The sequence below is a fragment of the Thyridium curvatum genome, assembly GCF_004353045.1.
Source record: "Thyridium curvatum strain D216 chromosome Unknown NODE_76_length_201104_cov_79.467521, whole genome shotgun sequence".
Lineage (NCBI taxonomy): Eukaryota > Fungi > Ascomycota > Sordariomycetes > Thyridiales > Thyridiaceae > Thyridium > Thyridium curvatum.
The window spans coordinates 14,133-31,155 of record NW_022156831.1 but is presented as its reverse complement, the minus strand read 5'-3'; the positions used below and the strand labels follow the sequence as shown (position 1 = coordinate 31,155).

At 57.8% G+C, this 17,023-nt stretch overlaps 8 protein-coding genes across 8 annotated transcripts; 3 read left to right on the top strand and 5 right to left on the bottom strand.

Annotated features, from left to right (window-relative positions):
* Positions 1–205: 205 nt before the first annotated feature.
* E0L32_009910 (uncharacterized protein) lies at positions 206–1,321 on the top strand (the record flags this gene model as incomplete). The annotated part of the gene is made up of 4 exons (XM_031144924.1): positions 206–219; positions 532–579; positions 696–942; positions 1,211–1,321. The coding sequence occupies 4 exons, from the start codon at positions 206–208 to the stop codon at positions 1,319–1,321; spliced, it is 420 nt and encodes a 139-aa protein (XP_030990282.1).
* A 1,039-nt stretch (positions 1,322–2,360) lies between these two features.
* Positions 2,361–3,845, top strand: E0L32_009909 (uncharacterized protein; the record flags this gene model as incomplete). The annotated part of the gene is made up of 2 exons (XM_031144923.1): positions 2,361–2,429; positions 2,490–3,845. 2 exons carry the CDS (start codon positions 2,361–2,363, stop codon positions 3,843–3,845), a joined length of 1,425 nt encoding a protein of 474 aa, XP_030990281.1.
* Positions 3,846–4,137: 292 nt separating this feature from the next.
* Positions 4,138–6,075, bottom strand: E0L32_009908 (uncharacterized protein; the record flags this gene model as incomplete). Its single annotated transcript, XM_031144922.1, has 5 exons — positions 4,138–4,341; positions 4,418–5,093; positions 5,172–5,543; positions 5,613–5,654; positions 5,729–6,075. The coding sequence occupies 5 exons, from the start codon at positions 6,073–6,075 to the stop codon at positions 4,138–4,140; spliced, it is 1,641 nt and encodes a 546-aa protein (XP_030990280.1).
* An 849-nt stretch (positions 6,076–6,924) lies between these two features.
* On the bottom strand, positions 6,925–8,793 carry E0L32_009907 (uncharacterized protein; the record flags this gene model as incomplete). Its single annotated transcript, XM_031144921.1, has 2 exons — positions 6,925–8,153; positions 8,217–8,793. The coding sequence occupies 2 exons, from the start codon at positions 8,791–8,793 to the stop codon at positions 6,925–6,927; spliced, it is 1,806 nt and encodes a 601-aa protein (XP_030990279.1).
* Positions 8,794–9,352: 559 nt separating this feature from the next.
* On the bottom strand, positions 9,353–10,344 carry E0L32_009906 (uncharacterized protein; the record flags this gene model as incomplete). Its single annotated transcript, XM_031144920.1, has 2 exons — positions 9,353–9,614; positions 9,689–10,344. 2 exons carry the CDS (start codon positions 10,342–10,344, stop codon positions 9,353–9,355), a joined length of 918 nt encoding a protein of 305 aa, XP_030990278.1.
* Positions 10,345–10,857: 513 nt separating this feature from the next.
* Positions 10,858–11,428, bottom strand: E0L32_009905 (uncharacterized protein; the record flags this gene model as incomplete). The annotated part of the gene is made up of 2 exons (XM_031144919.1): positions 10,858–11,152; positions 11,226–11,428. The coding sequence occupies 2 exons, from the start codon at positions 11,426–11,428 to the stop codon at positions 10,858–10,860; spliced, it is 498 nt and encodes a 165-aa protein (XP_030990277.1).
* Positions 11,429–12,852: 1,424 nt separating this feature from the next.
* E0L32_009904 (uncharacterized protein) lies at positions 12,853–14,476 on the top strand (the record flags this gene model as incomplete). The annotated part of the gene is made up of 2 exons (XM_031144917.1): positions 12,853–14,135; positions 14,248–14,476. The coding sequence occupies 2 exons, from the start codon at positions 12,853–12,855 to the stop codon at positions 14,474–14,476; spliced, it is 1,512 nt and encodes a 503-aa protein (XP_030990276.1).
* A 672-nt stretch (positions 14,477–15,148) lies between these two features.
* Positions 15,149–16,799, bottom strand: E0L32_009903 (uncharacterized protein; the record flags this gene model as incomplete). The annotated part of the gene is made up of 2 exons (XM_031144916.1): positions 15,149–15,425; positions 15,526–16,799. 2 exons carry the CDS (start codon positions 16,797–16,799, stop codon positions 15,149–15,151), a joined length of 1,551 nt encoding a protein of 516 aa, XP_030990275.1.
* Between the last annotated feature and the right edge of the window lie 224 nt (positions 16,800–17,023).

The window sequence follows — 17,023 nt, the reverse complement described above, 5'->3', positions numbered from 1 at the left end:
GAGCCAGCCAAATCTCCCCCAAATCAGCCAGATTCGCATCCACGTGACCTCGACTCGGCAGGTAGGGTTTGCAGTCCCACACCCTGACCAGAAAAAAGTTCGCCCGCCTTTTCAAAATTTGCTTAGCTTGGAGACTTCGAAATCAACATCCAGGCCTTGACCACGAAACCATTCGTTTTCCGTCAACCCAACCAAATCAGCAGCAATGGCCAAGCTTTCGTAAGTTGGACCTCTATCCGATTGTTTACGAGCGAACAGCGGTCTTTCTCGAACCACGACGGTACCGGGCACGACAAGCGCGCGCGGCGGGGTGTCTGATGAGGTGCAAGAGCTGGAATTGATCGTGGGAGAGGGTGTCGGGGGCAAGAAATTTGGGGGAATGACATTTCGGCGACCTCACGCACGACTACACACCTCGAGAATATCCCGCTGTTGTGCCCGGTTTCGAAATACCGTCTGTTCGGAGAGATCGCGAGACGCAAAGCATAGGAGGGAACGATGGACAAATAGCTGACAGAACTCTGCTCACAGTCGTGGTGCCCCCGGTGGCAAGCTCAAGATGACCCTGGGTCTCCCAGTGTACGTTTTCCCTCCCTCCTCTCGGACGAATCGACCATGGAGCCGATCTCGAAACCGACCGACCGCGACGACCAGACATGCGACCAGACAACGAGCTAACATTTTTCCTACTCTAGTGGTGCCATCATGAACTGCGCCGACAACTCTGGTGCTCGCAACCTGTACATCATCTCAGTCAAGGGTATCGGTGCCCGCCTGAACCGCCTGCCCGCCGGCGGTGTCGGTGACATGGTCATGGCCACCGTCAAGAAGGGAAAGCCCGAGCTGAGGAAGAAGGTCCACCCCGCCGTCATCGTCCGCCAGTCCAAGCCCTGGAAGCGCACCGACGGTGTCTTCCTGTACTTCGAGGACAACGCTGGTGTCGTAAGTTTCTACCTGGACCCAGTCTCAAAAAATCGGCTGCCGAGGATACCGCGAGAGGAAATTTGCTTGAGCAATCGAGGAAGGCGGTGGTGCCAGTAGGACGGCCTGGCTGGCTGGACATGGCATCACCGAGCGATGCGAGCGATCATGTGATGACTGCAGAACATGCTGCCTCGCATCCCTTCTCGGAACGGACCACAGATTTCCTCTCGAGGTAGCCCGGCTGCGCTACACTTGGAACAAAATACTGACCGCTTTTCCCGCACAGATCGTCAACCCCAAGGGTGAGATGAAGGGCTCCGCCATTACCGGCCCCGTCGGTAAGGAGGCTGCCGAGCTGTGGCCCCGTATTGCCAGCAACTCCGGTGTCGTCATGTAAAGTGGTTTTCTCGCATTGGAGCGGCGGAAAGGGTTACGACATGGGGTGTGTGTGCGTTGTCCGGGCTTGCCAAGAAGAATCTCTAGAAACGAGACTCGATGGCCCCAAACGGGTTCCGGGAAGGAGAGCCGGCGGGAGGGAAGAGTCACAACGGGAACGAATTTCTGCGTTGGGTTTTGGCAGGCTTTGCATTTGGCCACGGTGTTACACGGAAGACTCATCATACCAATGGCATGACATAAAAATGGACAATTGAGATCACTCGGAGCAGTCCGTTTGTCGCAACGCCGTGTTTCCCTGCATGAAGATGGCCGCCGTGACAAGGGTGTGTGGACAGACATTCATCAGCAGTACCGGCAGTCAGCCCTGTCGATCCACGGACCACTCTCATGTTCTGTCACCCAATGAACGAGCCCACAACCCTCAGGATAACTTGCCTGGCCATCCCTCCCCGTCTTAGCGCTACTGAGCCCTGGATGCTACCTTATTCCCTGAGTTACGGCCGTAGTCTCTGCATACACGACCTCCCCCTCCCTCCTTGCTGGCTCGCTGCCACGCAGGTTGCCTGCCTTGCTGATTAACTACCTAAGGGGACCGCACTACCACCAACCGGGCGTCAAAGAGTAAGCACTTGCGATTTGCCCGTTCCAACGTGGCAGCGAGACGAGACAGCACATGCGGCGTAGTTCGATGCGGGGTGGAGATGGGCTTGCTTGGGGTTGGGCGCTAGCTGAATCTCCAAAATGGAGCACTGCCACAGCTTGACAGGGCCCATGTGTGCATGCCAGTGGCTGCGCCCAAGTGACGTACTATTCTACGCTTTACGAAACCAGCGATAATATTCAACGCGCTTGGCTGCAGTCGCAACCTCGAGGTGCTTTGCTTCACCCATGTGCACGCGCCATCCAGCATCCATAAGTGAACCAATTAAAGCGCCCTCCCAGAGTCGTCCTCTATGATTGTCTCTGGAGGTGATACCCCAATGTCATGAGAATAGGTCGGCCGGAAGACGACAGTTCAATGAGCTGACCCAAGCACCATGCTCAAACGGATCTCCCACAGAAAGTCGCGAAAGGGATGCTCTAGCTGCAAGAGGAGACATGTTAAGGTACGTTATCTTCACCCCGCCCATTAGCTCTACTCGCAGGGATTGCCAGATGACTGACAGGGACCCGTTCCTCTCTCGTGTATGCAGTGTGATGAGACTGGACCGCCTTGCTCCAACTGCAAGATCCGCGGCCTGGACTGCAACTACAATGTCATAATAGACGGCACCAGGTCCATCAGGCCCCGGCCCGCCAACAGCAGCTCGCCGGACAATGTGCCGTCCGGGGCCGGCGCGCCGGCTGGAGACGCCGAGGAGCGCCGGCTGCTTGAGCTCGAGCTCATCCACCGCTGGTCCACCCACACCTACAAGAGCATGTGCTCCCTCAAAGAAGACGAGGAATACGTACAGAACATCCTGCCGCGCAAGGGTTACCAGCACGCCTTTGTCATGGACACCATCATCGCCTTCACCGCCCTCGAAGTCGCGACGACCACTGCGCCCGCCGCTAACTCCAACACATCTTCCCCAGTCGGCACGACGCCGACAACGACGACGGCAACACCAGGCTCGTCGTCCTCATCACCATCCACGGGGTCAGTCGGTGCCGTAGGAACCACGTCGCAGCAGCAAAGCCCCCCGACGTCGTCGGCGCCCTCGTCAAAGTACCTGCGCATCGCGCTCGAGTACAACGACCGCGCGAGCGCCGGCTTCCGCGCCAACCTGTCCAACATCACAAAGGACAACATCTCGCTGCTCTACATCTGCTCGGGGCTCGTGCTCGTCATCAACATCGCCATCCCGCAGTGCCTCGAGCTGCACGGCTTCGAGCGCCAGAGCACGCTCGCCAACGCCGCGCGCATGTTCGACCTGCTCAACGGCATGCTCGTCATCGCCTTCGCCGACTTTGACACGCTCATGAGCAGCGACTATGCCCCCTCGCTGCAGGCGGCCCTGGCGCTCGGCACGGCGGACCCGCGCGAGCACCTGGCGCAGGAGACGATCGACGCGCTGGCCCTGCTGCACCCCGTCAACGACCGGAACTCGGAGCTGCTGGGCGAGCAGGCGCAGCGCGACAACGACGAGAGGCCTCCCGCGGAGCGCAACCCCACGCACGAGGAGTACAAGGAGATGGTCAAGTTCATCGTCATCTGCTTCGCCGAGGACAGGCGCGACGCCATCAAGGGGTACTGCCTCGGCTTCCCGGCCTTCTGCGGCCCGCCCTTCCCGCGCGCCATCAAGGAGCGGGAGCCGATGGCGCTCTTCTTCCTGCTCTACTGGGCCGTCCTGCTGCACAACCTCGGCGCCATGGCCTGGTGGGCGAGGTCGGTGGGGAGGAGGATGGCCGAGGAGATCTCGGACATCCTGCGGCGGTCCGGGCTGTACATGGCGTCGCCCGAGGGCAGGCAGGCTGTCGCGTGGGTGCGGAGGCAGGTCGACTTGCCGGACTTGCCGGACTCGCCGGGGGTGGAGGGCTGAAGAAAAAGAGTGTTTTGTCTTATTTTTTGTGGTTGCGAAAAGTCTATCTAAGGGGTGTTGCCACTTTTGCTTTGTGGCAATATGTCTATGGACAAAGATATCTACGAAGAGAAAGAAGACGAGGAGTATTAAAGGGGCAGCAAGAGCGGCGTTTTGGGGAACTGCACCACTATCTCTCTGCTCAATACCAATACAAAATACATGCAAGATACCAATACAACTCTACGACTCAAGGAAACCAAAATGCCGACTAGCCAAATCTACGCTTTCGTGACAGAGGGGTCTGCCGTGCTCAGAACTGGCGCAGGGGCCTGACGTTCCTAGCAAAGATGGACTGGGCATCGATCTCGCTCCGTCGCGTTGCCCCAGTAGGAGGCGGGTCAAACAGCGGCGTGTCGACCTCGCAGGTCGCGCCCACCTTGGGCATCGTGCCGTTGACAAAGTAGGCCGCCGTCGTGGCCGCTGTGCAGCTCGAGAACATGGCAAGCGAAGCATGCTATAATCAAGGCGGCTATGTCAGCCAAGGCACTTCCTAACTGTATTTGCAATTTCAAAACAGACAATAGACTCACCCCGAATCCTTTGTGCTCGAGCACCACGCTCCCTTCCAGGCCTGCGCTCACGTTCTTGGCCGAGACGAGCGGCGTGAGCGGGTCGAACGAGTTGCCCACGATGAGCACCGGCTCGCGCGTCTTGGCCACGAAGTCGCCCTCGTACCGCTCCGCCGCGTCCATGCGCCAGCGGGCGCACTGCAGCGTGACCATGTCGAGCACGTCGCCCAGTAGGCGGCTCCGGGTGCGCAGATCCGCGAGCACGGGCCGCGCGCCGGCGAGCGCCGCGAAGCGGTTGTGCTTGTCGCCGCACTTGATGCCGAAGTTGCCGTCGAGCAGGGCCTCGGACGAGGGCGCCGCCGACGCCATCGCGCCGATCACCGCGTCCATGATCTTTGGGTCGAGGCCGCCGCTGCCGGGGAGGAGGGTGTCGAGGGCGGCGACGAGCAGCGGCCAGCCGGATGGGGTGTAGAGGAACTCGACGATGACGTTCTTGATGAAGTTGTAGTCGACGATGGAGGTCTTGTAGTAGATGGGATCCCGCTTGAGGGTCTCGATCAGGGTGTAGGTCGCCTCCTCGAGCTCCGAGGCGGTGGCGTTGCGGCGGGCGAGGGCGCACTTCTCTGGTCCCGCGGCGACGCAGGCTTTGAACATGGCGGTCCAGGTCGCGTCTGTGGCGGCGAACTGCTCCTCTTCGCTGGACAAGGGGCAACAGATTATTAGTATGAGCAAGACACACACTCTCGCTTGTCGCTATGTCCCGTGGGCGACTTACAATCCGTTAAAGTACTCGTGCGGGTTGAGCACGCCGTCGAGCACCATCCTGTCGATCTTGTCGGGGAACATGGCCGCCGCGGTGGCGCCGAGCGTGGTGCCGTACGAGAAGCCCCAGAACCGCAGCAGCCCGTCCTCCTGGAGCGCGTCGACAATGTTCATCATGTCGCGGACCACGTACGCCGTGCCGAGGAACCTGCCCGTGTCCTTGCCGCTGTCGTAGCAGTTCTCCGCCCACATGCCCGTGAGGGCCCAGAGGAAGCCGTCCGCCACGTCCGAGGAGTTGCCTCCGATCGGCGGGGTTCTCATCAGCACAGTGGCCTTGTCGGCTGCGCTGACGAAGCACGTGAAGTTGAGGCTTTTCCCGGTGCCGCTGTTTGCTACGGTTAGGTGGGCTCTGGACTGATTTGCGAGAAACATAATATGCGTCTGAATTACGTACCGAGGATCAAATGCAATAAGGTCATTGTACCCGCCACTCATGCTGTTCGGTGCAAGAGCACTTAGTCAACAAGCTTTCTGGTAAGATCAGGATATATATTGCCAGGCCAAGCTTACATCTGCAGCGTCGGCGCAATTTTTGCCAGCGACTCCATGGCTTCCGCGCCAGGACCGCCAAAGTTGAGCAGAATGCTCCCCTTGGATTTACCATTGCTGGCTGGCACCCTGAGCAGAGGCTGCTCAAAGGTCTTGCCGCACGAGCTGTTCGAATAGTCTATCGGGAGAGGGATGCTGGCGCATTGGATCGGGGCGCTCGAGTTGATACCATCGCAAGGCCCCCAGTTGATGGCGGTCTTGTTTGCGTTCGAGGCATCGTCGCGAGCACCAAGCGTCCGGGCGGTGACAGTCGAAGTTATAAAGGAGCTGAGAATAGCGAATTCGGAGAGATGGCTGGCGAGCTTCATGATGGGCTTCGTATACACACAACAGGAGAGGTCGGGAGAAGTCTGGCGAGTGTGCTGTCTGGCTACATCGGGAGAGCTGCCAAATCAACCGGGACTTGATGCCCTTATATACGCATGACTCTTGGCAGGCTCCTCAGTCGATGAGACCTCCTGCCTCCTCATCTCGAGGCATTGGCCGCCGACATAGCCAGGACAGAGAATGCCTGTGCCCCTCACAAACGGTCCATTTAGAGTAAACGACATCATGTTCCGTCTGCGACTCCCGGATCGTCAGCCAGACATGATTGGTTCGCATTTCGAATACGCGCGGGTCCGTCAAATCTTAAGCCGTAAGCAGGCACAGCACACTGGGGTTTTAGCGGGTGTTGCAGCTCAGCCCTGCAATGTGGGCAATGTGGGAGATGACGATGGCAGCTCGGGCTCATGTGTACGGCGATCCCGCTTGACGAGGCCGTTTCCTCTGCCACAGCTCGGGGAGGAGGCCTCGAGGCATGTTCTTCTTTACGAATACGGAAGACCTGACCGAGTCGCGAGCGCTTGGCAAAGCAAACAAACCATCTGCCAGCTTGCCAAGACCGATGTCCCGAGGACAGCAGATGACAAAGTCGATGATCCCTACCGCTGTAAGCACTGGCCATGCAGGGTAGTTGGGGGTGTTAAGTGACCAAAGACGATTGAATCAATCATCATTCTCTTGGCCAACCATAATAACAGTCACCGGTACACGTTATCCATGACGACCGCACACACGACGACACGCACTGCATTGAGCACATGGCACACTTGTCCTCCATAAAGGGTAACTCTGGATGAAATGCTGCAGTACTTCCTTGAGGCCCAGCCCACTCCTCAAACCCCTTTCTTGATGATATCGGCCGCCCTCTCAGCCACCGCGTACACCGTGCTCTGGATGTTGCCCCGCGGAATCAGCGGGAACACGCTCGCGTCCACCACGCGCAGGTTCTCCGTCCCGTAGACGACCAGCCTCGAGTCGACCACCCCGCCCTTGTCGCGCGGCAGCATCGCCGCCGTCCCGCAGCAGTGGTACGTCGACCGCGCCGTGTCCAGCGTGTACCTCCTGGCTACCTCCGGGTCCGCCAGGAGGAACGAGTCCGGGTGGTTGCGCGCCCCGTCGGGTTTGAGGTACGCCGCCAGCTCGGCCCGCTGCCGCAGCTTGTCGAGCTCCTGCAGGTGCCGGGCCATGAGCTCCAGGTCCGCCGGGTGGCTGAAGTACCGCGGGTCGATGGCCGGCGCGGCGCCTGCGTCTGCCGACGAGATGTGGCTGCTGCCGCGCGAGAAGGGGTAGCACTGCGCGAGGGCGAAGGTGAGAAAGTTCTGCGGCATCACCGTGTTCCTGGTCTCCTCGTGCAGGTTGCCCTGCGCCGGGAAGATGAACCACGCGCAGCTGCTCTCGTCCTCCCGCTCAACGATAGAGCGTACGGCGGCGACAAAGGTAGCGTCCTTGGTTGACGGGGGGTTCTTGTCTAGAATCTCGCTGATAGGGACCCTTGCGCTGTCCGGGAGCGGCATGTACGCGTGGGACTGGATGCCGCCGACGGTGAGCGGACCCTCGCGCTTCTCGACGTAGAGCCTCTGCGCCTCGGCGAGGGCTTCCGGCTCCTGCCGCATGAGTGCATCGACGGTGGCAACTCCGTCGGCTACCTCGTAGCTTACTGCCGTATGGAGGTGATTCTGGAGGTTTTCACCGACGCCGGGGCTGTCTACAACGACAGGCACGCCATGCTTCTCGAGTAGGTCCTTCTGACCGACCCCCGAGAGCTCGAGCACCTTCGGTGTGTTGAACACGCCTGCGGCGAGGATGACTTCCTTCTTAGCGGAGAATGTTTCGACATCCCCACCCGCGACGGACACCTGCACACCCGTGGCTCGAACATCGCCGCTCGAGTTGGGCCGGGAGAATACGATCTTCTGGACAGTGGCCTGCGTGACCAGCTGGACATTGTTCCTCTGAGCAGCAGGTGCACCGTATGCCGAGTACGAGTAGCTGCGGACCTTTTCGACCGGATCCACCGTGGCAAGGTTGCTGTACGCTCCCACCGACTTGCCCGAGAACGGATCTAGCCTCCATATTCAACACGTCGACATTCCACAAAAAAGAGGCACTCCGGATCCTGACTTACCACCAGTAGTAATCTTGCCCATCCCCTTGAAAGCCTCGATCCAAGACTTGGCGACGGGATTCTCCTTGACAGCCGGAAAATACACCTTGAGCGGGCCATCCGTGCCCTTGTCCTCCTCGCTCAGCCAGTCGACCCCGAGGTGCCGCCTGGTCTCCTCGTCGGGCTCCGTCAGCGTGCAGCAGCGCCGAAAGTACGGCCGCAGCGCCTCCCACCCCCAGCCCTCGCTGCCCAACGCGGCCCAGGCGTCGATGCCCGCCGCCGCGGGCGCGACAAAGGCCTGCCCGTTGATGGCCGACGAGCCACCAAGCGCCCGGCCCTGCGGCTCATCGATGCGGCGGCCGCGCAGGCCCGCCTGGGGCACGGTGCGGAAGGCCCAGTCGGCGTCGGTGTTGAAGAGCGTCATGAAGAGCGCGGGCCCGCTGACGCGCGGGTCGGCCGAGAGGTCGGCGCCGGCCTCGAGAACGAGCACCGAGGCCGAGGGGTCCTCGGACAGGCGGTTGGCGACGACGAGGCCGGCTGTGCCGCCGCCGACGACGATGTAGTCTGCCTCTTTGGCGGTGGTAGTGCTGGGAGCCATATTCTTGCGGGAGGTTGCAGAGTTGATGCTTGTCTATGCCAGAATGGTGATTGTCGAAGAATGACCGAATGAATCAGTTGGGTTAGTGATCGATCCCGTCCAGATGGAAGTTTTGGAAAAGATCATGGATGATTTACTCAACTTATACCTATAGATTTGATGCTTGCTGATGATGATCCTTCTACTCCTCCTTCGTACACATCGTGCGAGCGGCGAATCACAACGCGATACGCCTCATAGCGACCCGCACATAGTAAGCACTACATCCCGGACGCCATGCAAGTTTCTTAACCATTCCCTGATTTGTCTGTTGCTCTGGGAGGGCTTTGCCAGAACCAGACATAACTTTCACGGTGGTGTCTAGGTCAAGGTTATCACGCCTATTGCACAGATATACATCAAATCCTGTGATATTAACAAGTCTCTCGACCCGAACGGCTTCATTAAGAACCAAAGCTTTTGCAGCTATCTAAGATGTAATTATGCCTGACCCAAAAAGTACTACCGATACCCTTTCAGGGCACTACCAAAAGGCTGCACGCTCGACACGTATTCCCAACTACTGCTCCTTCTCGGTGGATGAGCCCGATGAGTCCTCCTCGACGACAATCATGTCATGCACTGGGTAACGTGCCGCCGACTCGAAGAAGCCGTGCTCGATCTCGACCGTGATACCACGGCCAGGTGGATCCGAAACCCAACGCTGCGACAAGATGCTGAAGATGTCTCGGTAGCCGTCAAATGGCGGATCCGTCGACTTGTGTAGACGCACGCGTTGAGAGACCACGCTGTAGCGCGCGAGCCGCGCGAAGTACTGCATCCTGTTTGTTCCAATGTTCATCAGCTTCCTTGCAAATCTCACAGATGATATCCCAATGCGGATGGGCCAACTTACCACCAGTCGCGCTGGCCCCGCTTGACTCCTCCAGCATGGCAAGCAAAAGAGAATTGGTGCAAATCCTCGCAGGACAACATGTCCTCGAGGAGATGGCTCAGGGTAGGGCGCTGGCCGGGACGTACCCCGACGCGGCAGATCCGGTTGGCCGGGTCCCAGATCTGTCCCTCGACGACCGGCGCGATCCTGAGCATGCCCATCTGCAGCCGGCCCACATGCTCGCGGTTGGTGTGGCCATAGAACTCGCCCTCCCGGGGAGCAATCTCCAGGGAGACGCCGGTGTATCTGCCGTGGTTTTCTCGAAATCTTATCTCGACAATAATGCGGTTCATGAGCTCATTTCTGGACGTTACGCTCCCACTGTTGCCGCGTGACTGCCGTAGGAAGTATATCTTCATCTGGCCGACGACCTGACGCAGCAGGCGCAGTGGAATATTGTCAACATCCTGGTCGGGCAGAATCCAGCCCAGGACTGGGTAGTGAGGCTCAGTGGCTTGTTGGGCGGGTCTTCGGCTCGTCATTGTTCTCTTGTATGTTCCGTCGCTCCGCAGTGGCTGCTCTATACGGGTGCTGATGCTGTGTAGCCTGCCAGTGCAACGGATCCCGGAGATCAGGGGCTTGGCGAGGACCTCAATTATATAGGCATATGAGTTCATGGTGATCACGGTCGTTCTGGTGATTCGTTCATCATGGGAATGTCGATTGTGGGAGTGTTTTGCAAAGTGCAGATTCACGACTGCATCTTGTATACACAGACTAGCCGGTGACAAGGGACATCGACCTGGACTGGTTCATGGTCGGCGAGCCACAATTTAATCTCGAATCGCGGCTTGTACGCCGGGAAGGTGTGACATAGCCGGCTGGCCTTGACCCAAATGCCAATGATATGTCTCCATTAATGCGTGTGTCACGGTGGCATCCGTCGTCAGGTACAGTCCCGCATTGGATTTGGGCCTGGTGATTGTCAAGAACTTGGCATGAGAGGCATTTGCAGCTTCTGTGCCACCAAAAGAAACAGCGGGCATATTGAGCTGGAGATGATTTGGTGAAAGTAAAGGGTTAAAATCCTGCTTTAAGACTGACAAGTCCATGAATAAAGGTACCAAATACGATTCACAATAGCACAAACTGACAGAAGTGTGAAGCTCCAATGAACGATATCTGCCTCTCTATTCATCGTCATCCGACACAATGTCCATGTCACTGTTCTCTTCCTGATCGTCGTCTTCCCCTCCGGTTTGCTCATGTGCAGCCCAACGTCTCTCATTCTCCTCCTCCAGCTCTCTTCTCAGGTCTGGATCCATATCCCGCATCGAAGTCACGTATTCGTAGTCGGGGTCAATATGCGCAATCTGATTAGTGAGGACCTGTTCGTTGCCTCTAACCTTCTCGATGCGCTCGTCGTGGCCCTCGTCAGCCTCGTCGCGGTACCAGTCGCGTGCTTTCTCCCGCCCTTCCCGCTCACTATCGCCGGAGGCTGATTAGACATGTTGATAATGAAAAGAAAAGGGAATGAGTGTTGGGGAGGATGGCATACTCTCGGGCCGCCTTTTGCGTGTCCTCGGCATGGTCAGGCTGCTGCTGACTATCCCATTTCTCGGGGTCATCCTCATTCAGGTCGTAGTTGTCCTTGGCTTTGTCACCCAGCGATTTGAACTTCCTTTGAAAGGACTTGTAATTTGGGATCTGATCGTCCTCGTCTCCTTCAAAATTCCTCTTCTTCGCCATAATCTTCAACATAGTCATTGTCTTGGCCAGTCATTGCGGATCTGGTCTAGGAGGTGGTTGATGGAGCTCATATCAGATAGCAACTTTTCAGTACAGACAAGAAATTTAAACAAGAGAAGAAGAACAGGAATGCACCCCGGCATTCGTGCGTCTTTTATACGAACCACGGCACCGGAAGTCTGTCACAAGGCTTTGGCTTAAGGAGGGCTTTCCGGGTGAGTCTGTGCTCAAGTCTGCCTAGTGGCGGGATTATTTGGCTTGGGCAGCAAGGTGACCCAACAGTTTTGCACAAATCACAATCGAAAGTGATCCATACCGAAGCCATCTACGGCCTGAAGGCCTGATGTCAGTCCAATCAGGCATCTGACTGGTTGCCTTCCAAGGATCCGAGTGCCGCACGTGCGAATAGCCTATGTCAGTATATCGCGCTTTATCGGGCATACACTTCACAGCGCGCATTCTGTAGCTGTGAGCATCTCGAAAAGATGGAAACAGGGTACGTCGTTCGAGGCTTTGAATTATGATGTTTGATGTATACCAATGCAGTGGTACTGCCTAATCAGCGTACAAAAAGAAGAGACTATGATGACTTGAGAGTCTTGCTTACATATGGTGAGCGCCTGCTGTCATTTCATGGCATAAGGAAGTACTGAATCATTACAATACATCGTTTATTGAAGACATGCCTCACACTCTTGACCTAGCTGGATTTGAATTCCACCCAGAAGAGATACATATGCAGTTGGTAATTCAATCACGGTCACAAAAATAGTAGCATTCGCCAAGCTGCAGTGGGACCCGGCTCTCGGGCTGGCGTCCCGGCGATGATGCTTGTCCTCGTCCGAGGACTCATGTAGGGCGTCGGCAGCTGAAGATTGTCCGGAGTCATAGAGCGGATGGCTAACATGGGGTAACAAGGGGAGAAAACTATTACTTAATTGAGATGTGTCCGGCACTTGGGAGCGGCGGGGCGGAGATGGTCTCGACACTAGCAGAGAGACTTATCTCGAAGCCGGGACTGTCCAATCGGCGCAGGGCTAGCAGTGATTCAGTGAAGGGATGACTTGCTTAAACTCTTATCTCTGCTTCCAGCCTTTCGACTCGCCCATCTTAGCTGGTTCGTCCCTCGAAACGCGGTACTTTCGATGGATGGGGAAGAAAAGCCACCAGATCGCGCCAGTCCGCAATGCGCATAGATGGCCGACGGCATTTGTACGCACGACTTTTGCACTTATCTAATTATCTGCTCCCATTCTAATCAGTGGAACCACCCCTCCATGATGTCGCGCCATGGGTGCTGCGCTTGTTCTGTGGTGATCACGGCCATGCCGTCTTAAAAGAGCCTCGTACGTCCGCCTCGAGAACCGCCTTGAACTACCTTTCTTTCTCGGTCACCCCACAGACAGCCAACACCCATCCTTCAAGTAATCGACAAGATGGTTGGCAACACCGATCCCAACCCTTCTCTGGCGCAGCTCGCTGCCGATGTCAAGGTCAACGTTCCGGAGGACGGGCCGGTGCCCCTCGAGGCCGTCTCGGTCCTCGCTCCGACCATCATCGACCCGGCCGCCGAGCGCCGCCTCGTCTGGAAGTTCGACCTGCGCGTCCTGCCCGTGCTCGCCGTCATGTACCTCTTCAACTCGCTCGACAAGGGCAACATCGGCAACGCCAAGACGGCCGGCCTCGAGAAGGACCTGGGCCTCGTCGGCAACCAGTACAACCTGCTCCTCTCCGTCTTCTTCATCCCCTACGTCCTCTTCGCCCCCGTGCTCGGCGGCCTGGGCAAGAAGTTTGGCGCCGCCCGCGTCCTGCCGATCATGATGTTCGTCTTTGGCGCCATGACGCTGCTCGTCGTCGCCGCGCGCAACTTCAGCGGCCTCTTCGCGCTGCGCTGGTTCATCGGCATGGCCGAGAGCGCCTTCTTCCCGCTCGTCATCTACTACCAGACCACCATCTACCGCCGCCACGAGCTCGCCCGCCGCCTGGCCATCTTCTACGCCGCCTCGAGCATCGCCGGCGCCTTCTCGGGCCTGCTGTCCTACGGCACCTTCCAGATCAAGGGCGGCGCCCTGGCCCCCTGGAAGTACCTCTTCGTCGTCGAGGGCGCCGGCACCATCCTCGTCTCCGTTTTCGCCTTCTGGTGGCTGCCCTACAGCGGCCCGACGGCCAAGTTCCTCAGCGCCGACGAGAAGACGCTCGCCCACTACCGCCTGCAGGTCGACTCGTCCTCGGTCGTCGACCAGAAGTTCGACCTGCGCGACGCCCTCCAGATCTTCAAGCACCCGACCAGCTGGGCCATCCTGCTCATCGAGGTCTGCCTCGGCGTGCCCCTGCAGTCCGTCACGCTGTACCTGCCCGTCATCGTCCAGCGCCTGCGCTACGACACGGTCAAGACGAACCTGTACACCGTCGCGCCAAACATCACGGGCGCCGTCATGCTGCTCGTGCTGTCCTTCGCGTCCGACTACTCGCGCCTGCGCTTCCCCTTCGTCGCCCTGGGCTTCGCCTTCACGCTGACGGGCTTCATCATCTACGCCTGCGTCAACGTCGAGGCGCAGCTGCAGGTCGCCTACTTCGCCTGCTTCATGATGACCTGGGGCACCTCGGCGCCCTCGGTGCTGCTCGACGTGTGGTACAACAACAACATCGCCAACGAGAACCGGCGCATGGCGCTGACGACGATCGGCGTGCCCGTGGCGAACCTCATGGGCCTTGTCTCGTAAGTTGCTGCCCGGAACGGACTTCCTTCCTTCTCCGCAAGAGCTCTTTGGCATTATTTTTCTTCTATTCGACCCCTGTGTGCTAATCTTGTGTGTGACGTACGTTTGCAGATCGAATATCTTCCAGAGCAAGGACGCGCCCAAGTACATGCCGGCGCTCCTGACGACGGCCATCTTTGGCGCTGTCGGCTGCGTGTGCACGCTTCTGCTGGGAGCCTGGATGATGTACGACAACAAGAGGCGCGACCGCGAGGAGGGGAGGACTATCTCGGCCAAGGATATCCCGACGGAACTATTGGCCGATGGGCCGGCGAGTCTGCACTACCGCTGGCATCTGTGATGCTTCTGAATAATGACGATGGTTCTGTGCCGAGATACCGGGGCCTAGGCGTTAAGGTTGATAATTACATCTCGTTAATGTAGCGAATAGACAACACTATGATCATATTTTCCCTCTCAGAGTGCATCTTGTTGAACCATATCGAAGTAGAGTGCACTTGCCAGGGCATAACGTTTCTGGATCTATCATGAAGAGAACTATGTGTACCAGAACTGTTGGACTATTGCCCGAGGCATATCTGTCACGACAAATCCTTGCTATGCGGTAAATAAAGTAAAGCATAATATTCATCATGCGCCTTAAGTTGGGACGACGGGCTCGCTCTCTTGAAACCCGACTAATTGAGCCCAAATGCATCTATTGTCTATGTGCTGAAACATTTCAGTTCTTGTCAGGATACTGACACCAGGCAACCATTTTTTTTAGGAATTGCCTTAAAGGATCGCGTGGGCGTCTCTCCAACCGAGATCGATGTCTCAATCGAATGACTTCACATCATGGAATGAACAGCATACTCAGTTCATTTAGTGACCATGAGTATTGACCGCCAGTCCAGCTCGCAGTGCGCAAGTGTTATTGCATCCATGAGCTAGCTACTCAAGACAGTGTGGAACTGTGCAGACCCTGCACTACCGCGTATATTGGGAGATCCAGCTTTTTCCCAACTGCAGCTCACTCGGTGTGGTCGACGTCCGCGTTCTTGGCGTGCTTCTCGGTGTACTCCTCGGCCGTGAGGGCGGGCCGCGTCTTGGCGAACCGCACCGTCGCCCAGATGGACGGCGACTCCCGGAAGACGAGGTCGATCTCCTCGAGGTTGCGGCCCATGGTCTCGGGGAAGAAGAAGTAGACGGACAGGGGGATGCAGGCGCCGATGGCGGCGAAGACGATGTAGAACTGCCAGCCGATGGTGTTGATGGCGACCGGGGTGACCATGACGACCACAAAGTTCCTGCACCGAACGGTTAGCAAATCGAAATCAAGCTAGGCACGGGAGGGAGTCAAAATTACAGGAGAGACAACAAAAGAAAAGCAGTGAAAAAAGCACATACCATAGCCAGTGGTTCGCGGTCGAGATGGACGACATGGCCATGCGGAGGCGGATGGGAGCGACCTCTGTGCAGTACAGGAAGTTGGCGCCGAGGAAGCCGATCGGGACAAAGGTGTTGTAGAGGTAGATGAAGCAGCCGGCCGCGATCTGCGCCGCGCGGTTCTCCTTGTCGAAGGAGGTGGTGATGGCCAGGGCAATCATGCAGCAGGACATGCCGGTGCCGGAGAGGATAAAGACCGCACGCCGACCGAACCGATCGATGGTGACGAAGGCGATAAAGGACGACAGGAACTTCCACGTCAGGGCCCCGCCGGTAAGGATCCGGGATAGCTCGCTGCTGAGGCCCAGGTTGGTCTGGAAAAGGGTGGTGGCGTACACGCTGACCAGGTTGCTCCCCGACATCTGTTGGTAGAACTGCAGCAGGATGCACAGCAAGAAGCGGTAGAGGAGCTTGTCCTCGCCCATCTTGAGCATGTCGCCGAGCTTGGCTGCGTGGCCCGAGGTCTCCTCCAGAGAAAGCTCAATACCACTGAGCTCGGCCTGTACCTCCAGGCTGTCCTCGGAATGGCCCCTGAGCACGGCCAGAGAAGCACGGCCCTCCTCCATGCGGTTCTTCATGACCAGCCATCGAGGAGACTCGGGGAAGATGTACACGGAGGCCATCAGAACCAACGAGAAAGCGATGGCAATGGCAATTGGCGGGCGCCATGTGACAGGACCGCTCTTGAACTCGAAGAAGCCCAGGTTGATCCAGGACTCGAGGGTGTATCCCAAGCAGATGAACAGGCCGGTCACAACGACATGTTGCCCTCGGTTCTTTGCTCCCGAGGTCTCACTCTGCCATACTGGGACGATGGAGCTCAGCTGTCCAACACCGGCACCGATCAGAACTCTCCCGACGATAAACTGAGCCAGGCTGAACGAGGAAGCCTCGAGGACCTCGCCGATCAGGGTGAAGATGGCGGCGGCAAAGATGACGTTTCGGCGGCCAAACATGTCTCCGGTGTAAGAGCAGGACAGAGAGCCGATGAGGGCTCCGATGACAAACGTGGCAACGACGAATCCCTGGAGCGTAGACTTGCGGCTCTTTTCCGAGCCGGTCGAGTGAATGGTGTCGATCTCTGGAAACGTCTTGACCCAGTCCTGCTCGGACAACAGACCGCCGATGCCAGCCTGGTTGTACCCAAAGAGAATAAAGGACGGGGCTACAATCAAAGCGATCTGGAGCTTGGCAAGGGCTTCGCCACTCAGGCCAAAGGCTGTCTTGAACCCCATTCTCTCGGTGTAGGTGCTTGTTCGCCCGGGGAGAGATACTGAGGAATGAAGGGAAGGGAAAGGTGAAGTGTGTGCTTCAAAAAGAAAAATATGTCTGGGGCCCGGGGAACTGGTCTCTTTTCAATCCTATCCCATGATCCATCCGGGGCCCTTCTGGGGCTCCCACCCTGCCCACACACATGGCTTAACAAGACGAGCGGAGAGAACCTGGAGCCACCGCGCCC